Source organism: Eulemur rufifrons, chromosome 1, assembly GCF_041146395.1.
Source record: "Eulemur rufifrons isolate Redbay chromosome 1, OSU_ERuf_1, whole genome shotgun sequence".
Classification (NCBI taxonomy): domain Eukaryota; kingdom Metazoa; phylum Chordata; class Mammalia; order Primates; family Lemuridae; genus Eulemur; species Eulemur rufifrons.
Genome location: NC_090983.1, coordinates 26,894,180 through 26,916,751, shown reverse-complemented (window position 1 = coordinate 26,916,751; position 22,572 = coordinate 26,894,180). Strand labels below are relative to the sequence as shown.

The following is a 22,572-nucleotide window of genomic DNA, read 5'->3' as shown; positions in this document are numbered from 1 at the left end:
AAATTGTGGAAATCCTTGTGAATCTCTAATTTGATTAAATTGAAAATACATTAAAGTAAATGAAGATCATTTATTTATTTAAATTATTAGGTTCCTAGGAAAATCAATTTTAATATAGTAAGACCTCTATCGATAAATTTTTATCTATTTATACTTTTTCAGCCTGTATAGAAAAATCTATTAATATACTAGTAAAATGGGAAACAACAGAAATTAAACATTTTAAAAGTTTGTTGTAGATTTTATGATTTTACTTTTGATAGGTTAAAAGAAGATGCTCAGTGAGAAATTATATACTTTTATTTTAATCCATTTAGCAAATATTTATTGAGTGTCTATTTAAAAGACAGCACATCCTTGACACACAGTAGGCACTCAATAAATATTATATCCCTTCCCTTTAGGAATATGTACAGGAAATGAAATGCATGTTAGTGCTGATTTTCAGTTTATATCCATGCCTTGCTGAAGAGTAACAGGTATGAACTCAAGATATCGAAACAATTAGTATGTTCTTAACTGTAGGTTCAACAGCGTGTGAGGAGCCACGCACGGTTTTACTTAAAAACTGTGTGCTGTCTCTTTTTTCTCATGATCCAGCTGGTTTGGTTGACACTTGTCTTATTGAGCACAGTGTTTGAGCCCTCCCCAAATGCTTGTCATATAATGAGCGACACCCATGATGGTCTAGCTAGCCAGACATATCCATAGATGAAGGTTTTCTGTATAGATGTAGTGAGAGGGAAGTAAAAATACTGAGTTTTATTTAATGTCAATGTGCATCCTTGATAGGGAGCAAAAAATTCAAGAATCATAATAAAAATATTGCCCTTTATATCATGAGCATAAAAGATAAATTCTATACCCACCTGCCCTTTTGGGATCAAGACTAAATTAGTAAAAATAAAGGCAAATTCTGTGATTCTGTTTTCATCGATTGGAAAATGTCAGAACAAACCCATGTGTTTTGGGTATTTCTTTTATTTTACCTATAAGTTCCTGGAAGAATGAGAAATTCAACCTCTCCATCTGTGAAGGGACTAAAACATACCTGAAAGCATTGCCATTGTAGTCAATTGCACTTGAAAAAGTTGTCTGCTGTGGACCCACAGTTTAAAACATGCTAGATTATTCACTCCAGCTTCTCAAACCAAATTATTGAAAGACAAGAAATAGGATCTCAAAACAAAAACCATGTGAGCAAGGATTTTGAAACAAGATTTCTATTACATATTACTTTATTCATTTTTTTCTACATTGTCATTTATTTCACATATGAAAACTCTTCTGGTCCCTCTTTTCTCAACTTGTTTCCATTGAAATCCCTGAAAGAAATTATTTTGGTTTGCTCTGCAAGGATAGAATTTATTTTAACTCTGTTTAGAAGACCTAGAATTTCCACCCATTATAGGGAGATCCATGTCAAGTACCTTTAATTTTTGTCAATCCATAGACACCTTTGCATGGTGTTTATTATGGAATATGATGGAACTTTTCTCACTTGATGGTTTGCATCACCATTATAAGAGGGAGGAGAAGAAACTGGAACATATCAAATGTTTTCAGTAATATGTATGGGCAGAGACATTGTTTCTGGGAAGCTTTGGTCAAACCTTTTTATCACAATCATCGTCATCAAATCAGAGAAACAGAAAGGACCTTAGAAGCAATTCAGTCCAGACTTGTCATTTTACGAATGAGAAAACTAAGTTAATTATCAGGGTTAACAACTAGTTAGTGGCAGAGCCAAAAATAAAGCATAATCAACTGATCTTGAGCCAAATGCTTTTTTCTGTTATTCCACACTGCCTCATTTAAAGCTGAGTATTAAGTTATTCTACTAGTTCTTATAGCACAATAGTAGTTAGAAAGGGCAAAACAATAACCAAGTAATAATTAAGCTTATTAGCTGATCCATTATTTGTCAATGGCGCTTTTTATAGAATTAGAGAAGAAAGGAAGTATTATATTACTAGCATTTAGTATTTTTAAAACAATAACTTCTAAGTCTTGCTTTCTAAGGTATTAACCTTGAAGAATATTATTTAGTGTTTACATTTATCTTTTGCAATATATCCTTTTGGTGACTTTGTGAGTGCACAGATGTTTGATTTTGTAGTTCAGATGATTAGATATGAGAAATTATGCTTATCATCTATGATTATGCTCATGTATAATTATGTGTCACCTAGGTATTTTTCTCATTAACAATGGCCTCATCAACAACTTAAGGACTTAATCAAGTTTTAAAATTTTTCAGTAACCGTGAGTTTAGTTGGTTTCAGTTCAGAAAAACTCCATGTTTTCATTGACAGCATAAACTGCCTGAAATATATTCTTTTATAAAATCATTTATTTTGCATCCTTTTAGACATTTGTCCATGTATCCAAAAATGAACTTAAAATTTTTCTTTTATTTGTATGGAAAAGAGTAAAGAGATCTGATTATATGTCTAATATTGAAATATGGAGCTAGATACTAGTATTATAATGTAAAGTATAATGAGTTTATTTAATATTTACTTATAATCTTAAATTTTAGTGGAATAATAAATCTCTGCAGAAAGAACTTTGCCCCAAATGATGGCTGTGATGCCACCTTTGAAGTATTAAAGAATACAGGATTTTAGCCCCTTTTGTAACCACATGGATGAAATAATGCACCTTCCTATTTTGGAAACTCTCTAAAAATAAGAAAAGAAAAAAAAATACCCACTCAATTTTAAAAGAGCACAATTTCAGAATGTCTAAAGCTTGACTTGTCTATAGAGGAGTTCTACATATAAAATAGAAAATCTTAAGAAAGGGAAAAAATTTATAGTTTGTACCTTTTGGCACAAGTGAACCTAGGTAGTAGGGACCAAGACTAAATATAATAATAAGCCAACAAATAACAGAAATAAACAAGAAAACAAAAATGAAAATATACTGCTAGGTGATTAACAGGATCCACAAACATGTTATAATGAAAGGTAAGTGAGTCAAAGAGTTAGGGAGCAAAATTACATTTCTAATATGAGGATTGCGTTATCAGCTAGAAGCTTTAGGAGCTCCATCTCCAGGTTTGGTAGGATAAGGAGAAAAAAATAAGCTATGTTATTATGTGCCCAGCATCATTTCTGGAACAAAAGGTCCAAGGAACTTGTTTTCAATGAGATGATAAATCCTTTATACCTGTGAAAAGCAGCTGTAACCTGAACTTTCAAGTGTCCCCTGTAAAAATCCACCCACGTGTGAGCCACTCAATTAATTTATTTCAGTTTGAAAACAAGTTGAATCATTTCTTGAAGAGATAACCCTGTTAGGTATAACGTCAAAGAGGCAAGTGGAACTGTACACGTAATTGCAGTATGCCAGAACTGAAAGTAGTGGGAGGGAGAGAGGACAAGGTTAAGGAACACTTTTGAAAAAGCTTTTTTCCCCACTTTCTTTTGTCTGGCTTCAGTGTTAAGAGTTCTTATCAGTTAGGAATGTGGAGATAATTATTTTTGCTCTGTGGAGATTACAGACTATATCTGTTTATCTTGAATACATATTTGAAGTGTCTGTAGAAATGTCCTGTTCCTCTGATTGTGTTTCTAAAACCTACGTGATGGGTTGCCTAATTCTCTTGCTTCTGTGGTGAGAAATTACACCCATAGCAAATACAAAAGCCTTTTAAAATTGTTATATTTATTCATCTTTCATGCAGTTATAATTTTTAAAAACTGACACATTCATTGAACATTACATTTTAAAGAAGGAGGTGTTTTTTCCTATAATTTAGCATATATGGCTTATATAAAAATTGAAAAAGTAATAGGACTCTCATGTATTACAGCTCTGACAGCCAGTGCCTGACTTAAGCAAAAAAAAAAAAAAAAGAAAAGAAAAAGTTTTAAAATAATACATCCTAGTTAGTATAAGTATTCTGAAAGGAATGATTTTCTAAGGTCTTAAAAACATGAGGCTTTATATTTGGAATATCTTTACATTCCGATATTTACCTCCATAATTTGAAAATCTGAGCTGTAGCTTTGGTGACCTGAATTATCATATATTGTCATATTTGGAAAACATTGCTGCCACCTCATATGTTGGTCTTCTTCCTTCTCCCCTCAGCACTCAGTGGACTTTCTCTGTTTTCTGTCATGTACCCCATCCTTTTTTGTTTTTATTAAGAACAACTCGGGTTGTGTTTAAATGATAAAACTAGAATTTCTCACTCATATTATTTACCCTGTGATAAAATGTAGTAATTATACAGTTGCTCCACAGGGTTAGAGAAAAGGTTCTCGCTCTTCTTTTGGGAGAACATTTAGCTCACGAGATCAGTGAGCCCAATATGAAGCCTTAAAAAATTGTGACTCGGAGCTGTGGTTCTTTGCATTGTTTCCCTGTGTCTCAGAGCACATAGTCTGTGTAAAAACTGCCCTGTTGAAGCTAACTTGTTTTCATTGTCAAGGTGATGTGAAGTCAGTACTTTGGACTTATGTAGAAATATGAGACAAAGTGTATCTATGTCCACACGTCTGTGTGTGTGCAGACACAGACACACAACGCTAAATAATGTGCCTTCCTGCTTTAACATCAAGCTTGGAGAGCTCTGCTCATTGTGGGCCCGTTTTTCAGTATATGGAATCTATACACAGAAGTGGTGATATATGGTTATTGAGAGTCTCACTCTTTAGTAATCTACCACTTGGGGATCTGAAGCAATTAATACACTTTCTAAAGACCCCAACTTTGTGTCAGTGCATCGTTTATAAACAAAAAACTTAGTGTCCAAATACTCTGACAGAATTCCAAACACTGCAGAGTTGTTTGAAATATACTTTTCAAGAACTTCCCAAGTAAAAGATGCGTTTAACTTAAAGATACTCTGTTTTGAATTTCTAAGGATTTTCACAAAACTGAATAGTATATTCTGAATTTTGAAAAGGTCTAGCTCCTTAGGCATATTTTACAGTTTGAGAATGCTGTAAAAAATATACTAATGGTTTGTTACTTTTGTACTCAAAATACTGATTCACTGTTACACAATTTAAATTATATTTTCATTTTACCTCACACCTGGTAGGAATTATAACTCGAATTATATCTGTGTTTAAAACATATGAGATTATGTTTAACAGTGGGGTGTGTGGAGTATGAAGGTAAATTCAGAATTATCCTTAAATATCTTCAGTATGTATGTTGATCTTAATTTCAAATCTTAAAGCAACAATTTCAATATTTAACCGACTTTCAAAGCATTTCCTGAGTCTATTATTTTGTATGTTAGTGAAATTAGTGTGTAATTGCCTGTGTTAAAAAATCTCCATTTTCCCTCCGCACAGTGAATATGGCCACAAGCAGGCTAATAGGTGCCGTGGCCGGCACCATTCTGGCCTTGGGGGTGATTTTTGGAGGCACAGGGTGGGGAATAGAGTAAGCATCTTTGTGAGTTAAGAGTGTTTCTGTGTGGTGCCTGGTGTGTGAGGTGACTCTTGTACCTGACCCCTCTGTGTTTTGTCCCGTTGACCGTGTTTCCTGTGGTACTGCAACTTGTGGCGTGATTTGGATGTGTTTGTGTCTTGTGGTTTTTCTCGTGTCATGTCGAACCTTCTCCTGTCTGGAACAATGTGGGGCATAAAATAATGTTGGGGGTGCTTATGAGAATTTCTCAATTAAGGCAATAGTTCCAAAACTTCCACTGCTCCTCCACTTTGTAAAAGTAATTTTAAAATATAGAGTTTTAAAAAAAAAAAAAAACATTTATGGGCAGAAATGCTTTTATATGAGTGTTTTCATAGGAGTTTTGTAATAAATTTAATCTTCATCAGTTAAATAAATCCACATACACAGCTAGAAATTATCAACAGTTGTAGCACCTTTTAAAGTTAATCAGAACGATAGCCACTAATGTTTTCTCCGTTTATTTAGGATGATATAGGAGGCTTCAGCTTAATTTTTTTAAAAGAAGATATTTAGGATACTGCCTTTATTTTTTCTTGTAAAATAGGTTAATACTCAAAATCAAAGTTTACGTAAATATTTGGAAGCAAGGAGCATTAAGAATGAAAAGATATTTAATCTAAACCTGCCTAACCTTAAGCAAACAACTGCAGATCACCTGGTGGGTCTGTCTTAAAAGTAGCCAGTATATAAGAAAATGTATCGTGTGTCAATTACCTTTAAGCTCTCACAGAAATACAGCCCTCCTGGTGCCTTTGGTTAGGTTTCTCTGTACTTGGACCACATCCTCAGAATAGCTGTCAGTTCTTCACGGGATACTGCTTCGTGAGATTGCTAACCTGTGGACTAAAAGATTACCATGAGTTTTTCCTCTCTGTCTAATCACAAAGAGAGTATGTATGAATGACAGAAATGGCCCTTCACACACTGTCTTTTCTCTTTACTGTGGTGGTGGTGGTCACACTTCAGGTGGCTCAGGAATGAATTACTAGTATCATAAGGAATCACCAGATATCCTTTACTCAACCAGCCCAAGTCATGGGCACGTTGACGGTATCAGACATATTCCTCTTTAGTCCCATTAGTTGGAACACACGGATTCTCTTCTTACATCCTGGAATTGGGGGACCTGGCACCAAAATAATACTAAGAGGGGATCAGGTCCATAGGTCACATATTGTGACAAACATGACGTGAACCCTTTCTCCCCTGGATTTAAGGACTTCTGCCAGACTTGGATCTTCCAACTTGTGCCCAATCAGTATAGACTGTGAAGCTAGTCAGCACAGAGGAAGCTGGAAGCTGGAAATACTAGGAAAGAGATTTTATTTCTCCTTATGTGTTAGAAAATAAAGAATATAACAGAGACATGTTTAGACACAAGAGCTTTGTCCTTTGAAATTTCACATTGGGTCTGTTGAGATTAAATACAGGGGGAATATTCCTTTTCTGGGGGTAATTCTATACATACATTTAGGTGAAATTCCTCGTTGAAGAACAGTAATTTTCTAAAAATTATCCTAAATACATGTTTTACATTATTTATGAGCCATAACATTGGTGTCTTGAAATGTACTAATTGAAGGGATGAATTTTAATACCCTTCCTTTGAGTTTTAGAGATAGGCAAAATCAAAAAGGCCTTTGTGGTAAAACATAGTCCTTGTTACCAGCATTCATTGTCACTCATCATTTCCGGTGTTCTTGGTTTGTGTGGCTATTTCTGGTTGTGACAGGTAAGTCTATGTAAGTGTGTATATATATTTTTTTTTCTAAAAATAGATTTATTATTTTTGGTTTCTGAGCTATTTTTATCTACTAGCTTATTGATTTTTTCCTTCAAATTCTAAATTTTGCCATAATTGCTCAAGGAGTAGTTTTTTAAAAATATAATTCATATAGTACAGTATAGATTGTTCTAACACTTCCTAACTGATAGTGGAATGTTCATTTAGTCACTAAGGGTTCCATGGACAGAGTTTTTGTTTTAATTTTTAAAATTTCTACTCCTTAGTTTATAATTATCAATCAGGCATCATTTCTCATGGATTATGTATAGGTTCTAATTCCAGCCTATATTTTCTGACACTAGCAAAGTGCAAATTATATTTAAAGCGTAGAATATGTACATGGTTATATAAATATTTTTGTTTGTAAATATATGTGTTTCAGAATTTGATTCCCTATTGAAATGTGGGAGGAAATACATGTAAATGGAATAAAGTTTCATTAGAGCAGGGATTCGCAAGCCTTCTGGAAAGGGCCAGATGGTAAACAGTTTTGGCTTTTAGGCTGTAGGATGTCTGTCACAACCTCTCGACAATGCTGTCTTATCATGAAAAAACATCATTGTTTACGGCTAAGCAGTTTACAGCTGCTGAGCCATACAGAATATGTAAATGAGTGAGTATGGCTGTGTTCCAATAAAATTCTTTTGCTGAAACAAACAGTGGGGCCAGATTTGGCCTGTGGACTGCAGTTTGCTAGCCCTTGATTTATAGCAAACATTTTTAGAGTCTAACAAATCTGTTTTCAGATCTTGCCTCCATCATTTATTAACTTCTAGAAGCCTCTGTTTCCTCATCAATTAAACAGGGATAGTCATAGTTCCTACTTCATATGGTTTTTGTGAGCATCGAGTGAGATACTATATGTCAAGTGCTCAGAACTACGGCTGGCACATAGTAGTAAGTGCTCGATACACAGTAGATAAACTGCTTTTGTTGCTCTCATTATTATTTTTTTATTATTGGTGTATCTCTAAAGGCAATTGAGATTCATGTTCCACAGAACCTTGGGTGTTAATCCTAAAAGCATGTGACAAGCCCAGCGCTGGCAGAGACCGCCGCATCCTCGAGACTGCAGTGGTCCTGCACCTGCTACCGAGCCCTGGGTGGTCTCTGAGGAAAAACATGTCATGCATACAATTTTAGTGCTGCCCAAAGTGGCATCCATTTATGTACACAGTTGAGGGCACTGATGTGAGCAGAAAAGAGAATTTTTTACACAGAAATGAATATATACATGAAACTCGAGGATTTCAGAGAAACTAGCAAAATTGGTCTTGTGATTTCTGGAACAAGAATGTATAATTAGGGCTAAAAGTATTTTGTTGTTAGGAGGCACTGTACTTGCATATTAGCATCCTGAAGGATGTGATATTTAAAATAATTTTTATACTAAATTTAACATTGTTTAGATTTAAAAGTGAAGTAAGGAGAGGAGTTACTATAAAATAATATGGATCGGCTCTTACTCAACAGCTGACAGAAGCGCCACCTTGTGTTCTCTTTCTTGCTGTCCTTCAACTCCCTTCTTTTTTTTATATTATATATCTCCAAGCTGCAAAATTCTCTTAGCAATAAATAGGAACGTAAAAGTTTTTATCAATTGAATCTAAGGAGTCTTTTTTCCATTTCCCAAAAATTATCGAAATGGATTTAATGCTTCCTTTATATCTTGCCTTCAGAACCCCATTTTGGTGTTTAGCACTGTAAGAATCATGAAAAAATATATCTTTGAGAGCAAGCCTTCAAAGTCAGATCTTTATTGGTGACCTCCTTCTGACTTCGAAATTTTAACTGTCTCCAAGTGAAGAATAAAAGAGTTAGCATTCAAACAACTTTATGTGCTGCTTGGAAGAGCACTTTAGTAGAATGTTTTTCCTTCTCTTCATGCCTCATTTGTCAGTCAGATTGAGCTCATTCTATGGCAGTCATGTTCTTTATGTGCTTTTACTTGTCTGATTCATGACACTGGGGAGGGGAAGAGAAGAAAGACGTGCAACGGCAGCAAATGGGGCCTATTTGTTTCAAATTCCGCTAAAGGTGAATTAATGGAACTTAATTGTCAGAGGTGCAGAAACTGTAGATTTACAGGCTTATAAATCCAAGCAGTCGCTAAGCACAGCATCTAAAAGTACAATTAAGCTAAGTAAATAAAGGCGATTTACATATTGAGCCATCTTTTACGCAGGGTATTACTGCCTGAAACCGCTTAACTGCCTTTCCCTTGTGGTAACAAAAGTGGTCGGTTCATATGACTTTCTCCCGTGATCCTTTGTCACAGGTCCTAGTGCCACCAATCTCATAATAGGCTCCATCGCTGGTGCCATCCTGGTAGCAGCTATTGTCCTTGGGGGCACAGGCTGGGGATTTAAGTAAGCAACGCCGCATGTCTTCTTCTCGGTGGCTCTGGCACTTCTCTTTTCTGCTTACATAACCAAGTTTTGAGTTCCTGCTACAAGATGTTAGTTTTTAACAATCAAACTGCAAAAGCAAATCTTTTTATTCAGAAATGGGTTAGAAAAGAGGAAACATGAACCCTCAAATGTCATCTTCGGGCAAATGGGAAATGTAGAAGGAATTTACATACACTCATTTTTAAGGAGAACGAAGTAGAAGTTCTTCAATAGCAGACATTCCAGCTTATAGGAGCAAGCATTCCGAGATACCCTTATTTATACATAGGTAATTGAGGAAACCATGTAGTTGGAAATAAATGAATGTAAATTCCTTGTATCAGTTTAAAACTGATTTCTATTCTACTGATATTTTGAAATTTCACCACCTAAGTAACCACATGGCCATTATCTGTTTTTTTCACATGTAACATACATAGCTTTGTGGTTTGGAAAGCTTTATTATATGAAAACAGATTTTAAAAATATTTACATTAATTTCCTAATCGCCTGAACTGGTTTCAAATTAGAATTTGAAATCTATGGCCTTGACACTTAATATTTTCTAATTGATGGCTAACTATGGACATGACTGGTAGGCCTGGTGTGTCTTCACAGTGGCCTTTTAGTTTGGATTGAACGTTGATCACTCAACCAAGATTGTTAAATAGACACACCAGACAGCAGTCACAAATGAGCTTTAATTATGATAAAATTTTAAGCCTATTTATCCAGTTTGGATGCCTTATACTCCAGAATCATTGGACAGTCACTTTTTATACCTTTGCATGCTATAGTGACTTGAAGATTTTGATTTGTAGGCAAGCCTTCCTGTGCCAGATATTCCCTCTGATAAATTAAGTTTCAAACAGATCTAGAGAAACAAAGTTAAGTGGGAAATAAGACCTTTACCCAAATTTAAAACCCACTTTGCCTCCATTTGGTTACTCAGTAGAGGAAGCTTTTGCCCTGAACTATCTGAATAATTGCCTTAATTATGAACTTTATTCTATTTTATATTTGGAATCTTGGATGCAATATATTTCAGCCAGCTAAAACACGATTGGAAGCTGATTATAAAAGAAAAACAAACTAACAGATTGTTTAAATAAATTCAGCATTTTCTGCTAATTTGCTGTCATATTTACATTTAATGAGTAAGCCTACGTTTTTTGAGTGACTTTAACTTTAGAAAGGTGTTACCAAATGGTACTTATTTTTAACTTGGTTATTTATAAATTTGGACTTATTTAATGGAATAGTTTTGGCATCAGTGTGTTCTCAAAAGCACACACATTAAATGAGCAACTCACATTTGAATTTTTTGTCTTGGTATTAACAAGACATTGCTCAGGGAGTGTGTCACTCATGTAGCGTCTAATAAAAATATATTTTTGTTCGCGCTGGCTTAATTCAAACAAAAATTTTTCTTGGTGTCTCACTACTATAAAAAGTCATAGTACGTTATAGTAATGCCATACTCCATTATTATTTTATAATGCTCCCTTAAATTTTTTCATGAGTAAGCCTCAAGAAAAATAAATTTGACTCATGCCCAGGCTTATGCTTCCATCACATTAAGAAATCTCAGTCTCAAAGGCCTGGAAAACAGTCTACTCTGCGTCTTTGCCATCCAGCCACATGCAACGCCAATTTACCATCTCAACTTTTGGAGATAAAAACCCACTATTCTGTAGCAGGACCACAAAACAGTGGCCTGGCCTAGCTCACAGCTTGAATTGCATGTTTCTTTGGGGAAAAATGGAAAAGCCTTTATCACTGTGTATATAAGTGGATTAAGCTCTGTTCAGATTATTTATATCTGAGAGAGATGTCTCATCATTAGAAGAGCAGAAAACAAAAGGTCGGGGATCAGTCGTCACTTAGTTAGCTGAGAAAGAGCCTTTGCTGACTGCTGCCTGGGGGGTGCTGTGTAGGGACTTCACTGCTGAGCTAAGTCCCAGCCCCTTCCCATGCCCTGGGACTCTAATAGTCACTTTACGGGAAACCTTTGTAGAAAGGCACACAATAAGGTGAAGTGTTTTATGCACTGATGCAAAGAAAAAGTGAACACTAAGAATAATTCTAGAACATACAACTTTAGGAGTTTAAATTTGGAGAAGTTGCTACAGGAGGATCTTAGTTCGCTTTAGATTTTAATAGTAGCTATGTGGCTTGTATTAAGCTTTAAATAACTACTTCTACCTTGTAGTAAAAGGCTTTCAGTGCCGAATGGTGACGTTTATTAGATTTCCCACCACTTGGGCAGTTTTGGAGACTATTAATCTAGAGATAATTTGGAAGTATTATTTGCCAGTTCAACTGGAAAGCCATTGAGTGTTTCATTGATTTCAATGTAAATTTAAAAAGAAAGATTCCTTTAGAATCAGAAATTGAAAATAGTTTGTAAAAAGGATTGCTCTAAATATCGCTATTGAGAAACCCTCCTGATATCAAATTTTTATTACTAAAAGTTGGTAAAGTAACCTAAAGAATTTGGGGACATGTAAACTTTTAGATTAAAGGAAAATATATTAACTACTCAGGCAAAATATTGGTTTTTCCTAAAGTCATATCTCTTTAGATGTAATACTCTGAGTCGTTTAGACATGGAAGAAGTATCGTACCATACATGACCTGCTCAGGTATAAATGAGAAATACAGCTGTGCCCTGAGCCTTGACATTGTGTAGCATTCTTTATGATTCTTTTCTTAAATCATATTTTCTCTGAAGCAGGTGGTAAAAAGCATGAATATGTATGCGTGTGCATGTGTGAATATATGCACGTTTGTGTAAAGTGATAATGAAGATTTATCAAAATTATTGTAACCTAAAAATAATACAAATTTAGATTACCGACTTGTTTTTGGTGGAATAGAGTCAGAAACCTTTGGTTAATGTAAACAAGACTTCCATAACCAAGGTTGTGGAATTCTTGAAAATTAAAAAATATGTTTTATTTGGTGGACTGTTTTTTAACATATTCTGACATATTGGGTAATGCAGTGGGTGTACCTTAGTAACACTGGTTAATCTCATACTCCAGGAGTATGAGGCTACTAAGGGGATGATTTAGCCTATGGATTTCCAGGTGTTTAGGGTCTTAGGATTTTCTCTGAGAAATCCTGTGAAAAATGAAGGCACATGGCACACCAATTTGTCCAACTTCTCCCCATGTCTGCATTTATTTCCATTCACCCCATCCTCCTTTTCCTCCCCATCACTGGCACACACAGAATAAAGTTATGAACTGTGGTGCAGAAGATTGCAAACCTCTGTCCTGGTTGATTCATGGGGACTCGTGACACTTACCCAGTGTTGAATGATAGCACTATTTGATCAGACAGTTAGAGCTGTTGGTTTTCCTGGACATTGGAGAAAATCAAGTCCATGAGGAATCATTTTGGTAGGATCTTCCCTAAAGCTTAGGAAAGGTGAAAAGTACATAAAGAGAGAATTTCCTATCTCCATTTCAAAATGAACAGGATTGCCCTTGTCACCTTGGATGTGGCTGTTTATTTGACATTCCCTAAATTTGAATATAGGGATTTAAATGTGGGCAAGGTGGCCATTTACATGCACATTGGTAGGTGATGGTGGTAGGAAAAGAGAAATTCTAGAGGATGGTAGGAAAAGAACATGAAGGTAACAGTGACAGTTTGTTGACAGTTCAAATCAAAAGGATTCCAGGATGAATATTGAGCTCTTCCAACCAAATTATACTGTCTCGGTCTACGGAACCTGGTTACCACGTCCTCCTATCCCACTACTTGCTCTCTCCATGAGATTCAGTGGCAAAGTGGGTTTCCACCACCGCCAATAGTGGCCATACTGGCCTGGCATAGCTACACCTGACACTAATGGTGTTAATTTAATAAACTTGTGTAATTATCATATGTGATTTCTTCTCTCTGAGAAGTTACTTGTGTTAAAATTTCATACTGAGCTTGAGTTTGGATCTAAGAGATTCTGTGTGGCCTATGTTCCATTTTGTTGGCCATGCTAAAGAAAAGACTGCTCATGAACTCACATAAATGAAATTTAAAGGACTATATCTAGATTATTACCAGGAAAGTTAACTGAATTGTTTGAATGTCAAGTTGGATGAAATTTGAAAGGAATGTGGTATTGCTAATTATATTTTCTCAAAAGAGCGAATGTCTAGATTTTTTTGGTTTTGATTTTTACAGAATTGGGAAATGGAATCCACTTTAGCTAGTCTGTCCATGAGGAAGATAACCAGACTGCTGCTTGCTTGCATTCCATGACCATGTCCCAGTGCAGAATAAGGAGCCTGATTCCCTTAATGCCTGGGACTCCTAGGTTAGGCACTTCTCATTCTGACCTCAGCAGGTGGCAGTGGTACTGGGCTGGCCAGGAAGATGCAGTGCATTTCCCTGACTCAGCCCCCCAGGGAAGTGAGCTCAGCCTAAGGTGGTCCAGGAGTCTAAGGCTGGGTGAGGCATTCTTAGTGGGCCTGGTGGTGACTCAGCATAGAATGCTAAGAACGTGATAGCAGTAGGTAAATATATACCCTTGAAAGAAGATCTAAAGGCTTTCCAGCTCTGAGATGATTATTGTTACCTGAAGAGTTTTGTTTTAATTTTGTATAGATGTATATGTGTGTAATATACTTTGTAGACAAAAGTCCAGATTTTTCAGAAGTAGTAAAACTTGATGAAAACTGTGTCAATGTAAGGTTTATGGATTCCGCTGGTATTGTATAATGATCCAGAAAAACCTTACAGATTCTGATGAGAAAGTTAATTGCCTTCAGAATCCTAGTGAACAGAGGGTATTCAGAGACAACGATTGTGCAAGGAAAGCAGCAAAGACCTACCCATAATAGTTGTACTTTCACATTAAAATTGAACAAGAAGAATTTTTTCATACAGAAAATTCAGGACAAGGTTTTCTCAAAATACAGTGCCCCTTAGTGGTTTTACAACTTATATGCAAGGAGCCCATGCAGCCCACATGCTGCAGGAGCGTCCATCTCATCGCCAAGCCCCCCTCCTGTGCACTGCAGCTTACCCTCCCCCTGCTGGGACGTCAGCGGACAAGCTAAGGTCCTGGAATCCCCTGTTGGTGTGCACAGTCCATTTCCGCTGGAACGATGGTTCTACCCGGTGGTTCAGCCCCCTAGTCTGACCTGGGAACCCAGTAATCCTGTAGAACATCGTTTCTACAAAAGTGCAACCTAAGCTTTAAGAACCAACTTTTAAAAGGAGCACAAGCTTTTGGACACCGGGGGTCGCCTGTGTGCCAGGCTGAAATGGAATTTCATATCTCCATTTAAAAAATGAACCACATTGCTATTATGACCTTGGACATGGCTGTTTATCTGACATTCCCTGCATTTGAAGGAATTTAGATGTGGGCAGTGTAGTCATTTACAGGCGTGGAGCTAGCTTGGTTTGCTCTTTCCTCTGTATTTGGATTAATTACGGAGACGTTAGTCTAACATTTCTCTTGAGTTCCAGCAATACATAGCTAACGAGGTTTGGCCCCTTGGGCTTCAGGGCCATTTCACAAGGTCAGGGGCCTCTGTTTCTCAACCCTGACTCACAGGGGCAAGTGTGGCTCCTTAAGCCTCCGCCTTCAGGGGTATGAGCAGGTGCAGATCCTGTGCTCTGTGGCAGACGAACTTGGTAGAAGATACGTTATGGTAGACATCCCTTTGGTCGCACCTCTATTTCCTGGGCAGCATCAGCTGTGCCTGCCCTCAGGAATGTTGCCTTTAAAGAGGGCGAGGTGGGAATGGTGAAGAAAGGAAAATAGCATTGCTACAAACAGTATTTGCAGCAGTGGATTACCTGCTGGGCCGATGAGCCACACGCTTAGGACATTCATGAAGATGTTTTCATGAAAACTTTAAAAAAGAAAAGGGAAGTTTACTTTAAAGATTTTTATGTTTGATATTTCAAAAGAGAAGCATCAACGAGATCATCTTGATAAGATAAAAAATAAGAATTTTGCAGGAGGCACTTATACCTATTTTAAGCTTTGATTTTGTTTTTATTTTGAATTACTTATGGGGGAGGAGGACTTGATCATAGTCTTTTTGGTACTTCGGGCCTGTAAGGGTATCCAGCTGGCCCCGAGTGAGTGGGCAGGGGAAGGAGGGGTCTGGGGACTCCTTGTCCCCAGTGTTGCATGACGCCCCGGTGGCAGCAGCGTTGCACCCGCCCAGTATGCAGACTAAATGCATGAGCCCCCTGCTTGGTGCCCCACATGAAGCCAGACTATGGGGAGGTTGCAACCAACTTTTGTTGTTGCCTTGTAGTGTCTTGCTGGTTCTTTCTTTTTTCTTTTCAAACCTAGGAACCACTTTTTAGGAGACTGGACACTGTGAGCAAGGCATTTGAACTTGCTTATTTTCAACTAAACTCAATGCTGCATTTGCTTAACTAACCCGCGCCTGTGTCCATTCTCCTTTGAGTGTACCATCTTACTGTGCACTCTGTTTTACAACTTGCAAGATATGAAAAATGCTCGTTCCATGGTGGAGTAAGCGCTCATACACCCAAGGCAGCAAGATAACTGAGGAGAACAGGGCTTTTTGGCCACCTTGGCAAAGGCCAATCCACTGATCCCAAACTCTAGAGGCCTCGGGGGAGGTAGCTACAAGCCCCTCAGTTTTCCTTACTTCTCCCAACAGCCCCCTTTGTGGAAGAGGCCGCCCCATGATAATTTTCATCCAGTGCATTAGCAATGTCATGTACTTCTGAAGTAAGAGACAAATTGGGCCGTGGAGTCTTCCTGTGATTTAAAACGAACAACTTGAACCTTCTTTGGTCTTCACGAAAGGACAGAAGACCTCCTCTAGTGGGGGTGTTGTGGAGACGTTTGAAAGCGTTAGCTGCTCTATTTCCCTTTCAAGTTATTCTGGAGGCTGCCTCTGTGTGAGTTGATTACTTTGCGCTGGAACTAGCATTATTGTCATTCTCATCACCTTTCTCTCATCATCATCTGATTAATATTGTGGATTTTCCCCCCTCTGCTTGCATCTTCTTTTGACGCACTCTGGAAGAAATGTCAAGAAGAGGAGGTTCGATCCTACCCAGCAAGGCGCCATCTGAACCAGCGGCACTAGATGAGCACCGCCTTGCACTGCTGGGCTCTGGGTATGACACACTCTCGGCAGTGCTGCCAGAACTGTTAAGCGTGTACACAAGAACCTTGGGTGGTAATGACTACAGAGCTAAAGTCGGGGTGACAGGGATGGTGTGAAGGAAAGCTATCCCTTTTGGAAATAATTTCAAAGAACCCCTCCCACCACCTGTCAATAAAGGGGAACAAAAGACCATGTTATATAAAAAGAACTGTTTCAGAATCTTTTTTTTTCTGACTAAAGGAAGAAGGAACAAAAAAAAAAAATTAAGTGCAATAAAAGAACCATTAAAAAATAGTAAATGATTTATTTTCCCTCAGCCTGCTGGCACTATCTTCTAAATGATTTGGCATGATTTTTTTCCCTTTACTACCAATGACAAACTCCAGTGGCATGAAGATCTAATTTTTGAAAGGGTAAAAACTGCATGGCATATATACAACAACAAGCTAGCAAGCCAATTCTCAGCAAAACCTGAAGTGGAGTCCCTAAGGTGAAGATGACAGATGAACACGCAGAAGCTGCCTGGGCCTCTTCACTTAAATGCCTCCCCCCCCCATGCCCTAAGTCCCCCGCTCACCCCTAGAGCCCCCACTTCCCGATTGAGACCAGGCCATGGCAGAGCTCCATGGACCATGCTTCCGTTGACTCCTTTTCCCTGTTGTTTTTCTCCTGGACCAAGCATCCTTTGGAAATGGGAGCTGGAATTTGAACACTGATGCTATTGTATATTTCTTTTACCAATGTAAATATGGAAATAAGAGATTTTGACACATCATTTTCAGTTGTCTGTATTGAAATATTTTTCCTGTAAAGGTTCTCTGTAAGTTTATTTTATCGTTCGCTCCCCATCATTTTTGTTTCTTTTCTCTCTTGCTTTGTCTCTGTCCTTCTTTCTTGTAACATGCTGTACAATGATGACTGGGCTTGCTTAAAAAGACAGATGTAGCCACAGATGCAGGGAGTTTGGGCACGAAATAGGTGCAATTTAAAGTTGGTATGCTTGCAACCAAAAATAGACAAAGGGATCGGGGTGGGGGGGGACACAAATAACAAAATAACCCATATCAAAACACAAAAATTATGTAAATGCAAATATATGTACTGACAAGTCTCTGAAATTTTTTGATGCCATTATAAACGTATGTATATAATGTATGAAAGTAGACACCCTTTCAAAGTAATCACAAAAGTGCCAAGCTCATGATTTTAATTTTTGGTTTTGTCAATTTTCTTTCCCTGTCTTTAATGTGAAAGGAGGATAAACTTAAAGCCTTAAATAAAAAAAAATAATAATTTTTAAATGTTGAAAGCTTGGGAAAAAATTAAGCTTTCCATTTTATTTGTATCTGTTAGTGTCAATATTTCATTCATATTTCATCTTCCTGCCTCAAAATATGTATGGTAGAACCCCATTGTAAAAGTGATATTGGGGACAGAAGCAGAAATCACTTTTTTTTAGAGCATTGTTATAATAGGCTTTCATTCTGTGTGTTGTGTTTGCAAAAATGTCCAATCTTTGAGTGTTGGGTTGTGCTGGATTATAATTGGATTCTACTATATACAGAGTCACTGTCTTCTTTTTCCTCCAGGCAGATTTGCAGATGTAATCTGAGGTTTCCAAGTCCCTCTGAGCTTCCTTCACTTTCACCGATTTCTTTTTTCTATTTATGGTCAAGTTAGCTTCTGTTGAAGTGTTATGTAAATAAGTTAATAAAGAAATTTGGTCCCAGCCTTATTTTGAATGTACAAACTCGTACATGATCACTTTAGTGATCATCCATTTAGAGGCAAACTTTGCTAAAGGCCCCCAAAGAGCCTTCACTTAACTAATGTCCTCTTTTTAGGAACAGGACATGGAATTGTAGTATTCACTTCTTCATGACACCGAATCTGTTGCTAGATTTAGCTCTAAGTCCCTTTTCAAGAAGATCATGACATAAGTCTTAAAACTTTTTCTTTGATGTTGGAAAGAATTATTTCCTAAAAATACACTGCTTAAAACAGTGACTTTCCCCCCACGGTACTTTTAATTGTGTAAATATCACAATCATAGAGCAGAAACCTTAATTTCTATATGCTACAATAGACTATCACCTAACATCTTACTCCTATTGTTGCTTTCTGAGTGATAGGTGCTACACAGGTAGGCAGACGTTCTCTAGGACTAGCTGTATGTTTATTTTGTAAGAACAGGGCTATCTACAGGGTCTCTCGGCCTTACTCCTGGCTTCACAAGACACAGGTTGTATCCCTCTGCTCAGTGGCAATGGCGCTTTCAGCTTGGAGGAAACTCAGATTACTTGGTATCTCTTCCTGTTGCTGCATTGCTTAGTGTCTCCCTGTTGCTGGGTCCTACTCACTCGCAGATACTAAACTGCTGCTAAGTACACCATACGTGTTTCACCACGATTCTAGAGGAGCCATGGTGACAATAGAAACGCAACCATGGTGGTCACAAAAGAAGTTAAAACTCTATTGTTAACTTTTGAGCATTTCACAAACAACATTGTAAATGTGCGATGTTACGTTTCAAATCAGACCACAGTGGTCCCCAAATATTATGTACATATGGCAAATGTCAGTGTAACTTTTTGTTACACTGGCAATTTCATAGGTAATCAAACCTATGCTCCAATGTTAAATTATTTGTGTGTATATGTAAAATACACAAGCTTTAAGCTATGTGTGTATGAATATGAAAGGTAATGCAACCATATTAATCGTAAACAATGGATTATAATTATTTTTGGTGGCATAGGTTATGTAGTTTCAAACTCTTTGCTGTATTTTCTCTTGCACCTGCCATTCATTTGCTAATTTTGTGGTGTGGGTATTCCTTTTTATTAATTTGAGCTCAAAGCACAAGTATCACTGTTTAACGTTACCCAACAAGTGTTAGTGTTAAATGATGACCAAGTTCCCATTTCACCTGCTGTACTTTTGCTGCATTAATTAATGACACCTGGGTGAGGAGACGTGCGCTAACTTCATTGCTCACCTGAGATAGTGCATGTGCCCATTGAATTAGAGCTATTCCTACTAGATAACTGAGCAGTACACATAGGTGCATGTTACAAAACATGAATCACATAGAGCTGTGGAGTTTTACCAAGTGGTGTGTTTTGTTTTTGTTTTTTACTATGCAAAGATGGGAAATGCACAAACTTTTCAAAGACTACTGTCTAAAGAAATTTATGGACAATACTTGAACCCTTTCTTTAAAGTCATCCCATCATGTTTTATAGTCATTGTTGCTTCTGTAGTTAATTTTCATTTTTAAGTGCTTTGTAATTTTTTAAGTGCACAATCTAAAATTTTGTTTGAAGTTAATAAATTCATTCATATCTTGTTGGCTGCCTATGAATGGAGATTCAGTAGTCATTGTATGCATCTTTCAGTCAAGTATGTATTAAAACTTTTGTTAATGTAGAATTCTGTAGCTTTCTGCTTTTATCATTTCTCTTAAATCCTTTTTGTGTTTTCACTTGTACTATTGATTAAATGGCCATGCACCTGATATCATCAGAGTTTTAGCATTGGTCTCAGAAGCTCACTGAAAATTTAAGCGGTCAATGGTGCAAAATAAAATCTCTGATTAACGATAAGTATACTTCTGGTTAGGATTCAGTTTTATTGGATTCATTGGAAATTCTTTGCTTCTTATAGATCAGAAAAAAAAGACCCACCTTAGGATCATACCACTATCAATTTTTTTCTTTATTGTCTCTCTTCTGAGTTTAAAGAGCAAATGGCTAGTAATGACATCCACACTTTTGATCTGGTACCAAATTTATAATCAAACAACAAAGAAAGTAGAAGAAAATCTGGTCATACAAACTGTGTTATCAGAAACATTCTAAGGAAGGTATTTCACATTGAATTGGTCACCACATTATATCCTTTTCTTCATGAATGTCTTCAATATGTTCCCTCCCATCCCCACTGCCATGCCTTGGTTTGGCCTTAGCAGCCACATGCTACTGTGCTGACACACACAGGTGCTAATCTGACCACGTCATTACCCTGACGAAAGTCTTGCAGGTCTTTTCACTTCCTGTAGGACAAAGCCCAAACTTAATAATGTGACTTAAAGTTCTGCCTGCCTTTCATGACCTCACACCTGTTTGTTTTTCTAGCCTCATTGGTTCTCATCTCATAGTCACCCTGCTTACAGTTCCCCTAAAAGAGCCTCTCTACCCAAGGCGGAATAATCTAATTTAAATTTTTATGGCCCTTACCCATAATTCATTTGTTCCAATGTCATTTCTTGTATTAAAGGAAATATAGAAACACTTAAAAATAACATGAATATTATATTTAAAATAAGAAAACTTATTAGAGTGTCATTTATGTTTGACTTTAAAGGAATGATTTGATTTTGGCATGTTTTCCTTTAAGTCATTCTATTTTTGAGGTTGACATTGAAATGAGTTCTGCTGCATGACAAAGATGACCCAGAAACCAGAAACTCCCTAGAGAATGAGCAGCCCTAGAGTTAAAGTTTGATGTGAATAATTAAGCAAATAATCCATATGGCCATGATGGAATTCCTAAGTAACTTTTAAACTTTAAGATAGGTGTCCTTTAGGTTAAGATGCAAGGGTTAGGGATGTCTACTCATTAATTTATTCATTTAACAAATATTTATTAAGCCCTTGAGGCATGCCTGGAATTCCTAGGAACTGAAGGAACAAATGAAAATTTTTTTTTATTAAATTTTTTTTTTGAGACAGAGTCTCGCTCTGTTGCCCTAGCTCACAGCAACCTCAAACTCCTGGGCTCAAGCAATCCTCTTGCCTCAGCCTCCCAAGTAGCTGGGACTACAAGCATGTGCCACTATGCCCGGCTAATTTTTTCTATATATTTTTAGTTGGCCGGCTACTTTCTTTCTATTTTTTTTTTTTAGTAGAGACGGGGTCTTGCTCTTGCTCAGACTGGTCTCGAACTCCTGAGCTCAAATGATCCGCCCGCCTCTGCCTCCCAGAGTGCTAGGATTACAGGCGTGAGCCACCACGCCTGGCCCAAATGAAAATTCTTGGCCTAAAAAGTTGCTCACAATTTAGCAGGAAGAGACAAGTGTTTAAAACAAAAAAATCTCTAAGCCCAAAGTGATAAGTAAGCTAAACTAATCTTGTGCTGGAAGCGAAAAGAACTGTTGAGTAGGTGGGAGAGGGATGCAGGAAGGCTTGAAGGAAGTGAATTTTGAACTATCTTGAAAGATGACAAGAGTTTACCAGTCTAATAAAATGGGAAATATACTCAAGGCACAGGAAGCAACGTGTGTGCCAAGACCCAGGAGGAGGAGCCCAGATCCTTGGGGTAAGTAGAGCTAAATATGCCGGATCCATTCAGCCTGTGTTTCCTTTCACCCTTCCTCCTTCCTTTCTTCTTTCCCTTCTACCTTTCACAAACTCTTGATCTGTAAGAATCCCACAGTACTATGTCAGGCCCCAAGGACACAATGATGAGCTCTCAATCTTGTGTTACAAGATGCAACATTTAAATACAAAGTGACAAATATCATAATAGACATAAGTATTAGGTGCTTCAGAAGAAGAGGGGAGCAAGACTTTATCCTTGATCTTGGATCAAGGAGGGTTTCACAGAAGTGGTGGCATTTGAGCAAAAGGCTTTGCCTGTGCAACTGGGCTTAATAACCATGATTCTTTATTGTTATGTTTACCCAGGGCTTGCTCATTTTGGTGTGGTGGTGGGGAAGTCCATTCATCAGTGCCTTGGAAGTAGAACCACCTGTAATGCAAGGATCAAACTGTCTACTCCAGATCTCTGGCTGTCTTTTGTTTGTGTGAAGGTTATGATGTTTGTTAAATCCTTAAAA

At 37.3% G+C, this 22,572-nt stretch overlaps 1 protein-coding gene across 2 annotated transcripts in view; it reads left to right on the top strand.

The window, feature by feature from the left end:
- Nucleotides 1-20,162, top strand: part of ADAM23 (ADAM metallopeptidase domain 23) — a 153,720-nt gene extending 133,558 nt beyond the window's left edge. Inside the window, exons 25-26 of one of the 2 annotated variants that reach the window (XM_069467886.1) lie at nucleotides 9,504-9,594; nucleotides 16,650-20,162. In XM_069467886.1, coding sequence (XP_069323987.1) covers nucleotides 9,504-9,594; nucleotides 16,650-16,698 — 140 coding nt within the window. In that variant the 3' untranslated portion in view covers nucleotides 16,699-20,162. Of the gene's footprint in view, nucleotides 1-5,318; nucleotides 5,410-9,503; nucleotides 9,595-16,649 lie in introns of both variants that reach the window. The other variant, XM_069467894.1, reaches the window with a different exon arrangement.
- Nucleotides 20,163-22,572: the final 2,410 nt, after the last annotated feature.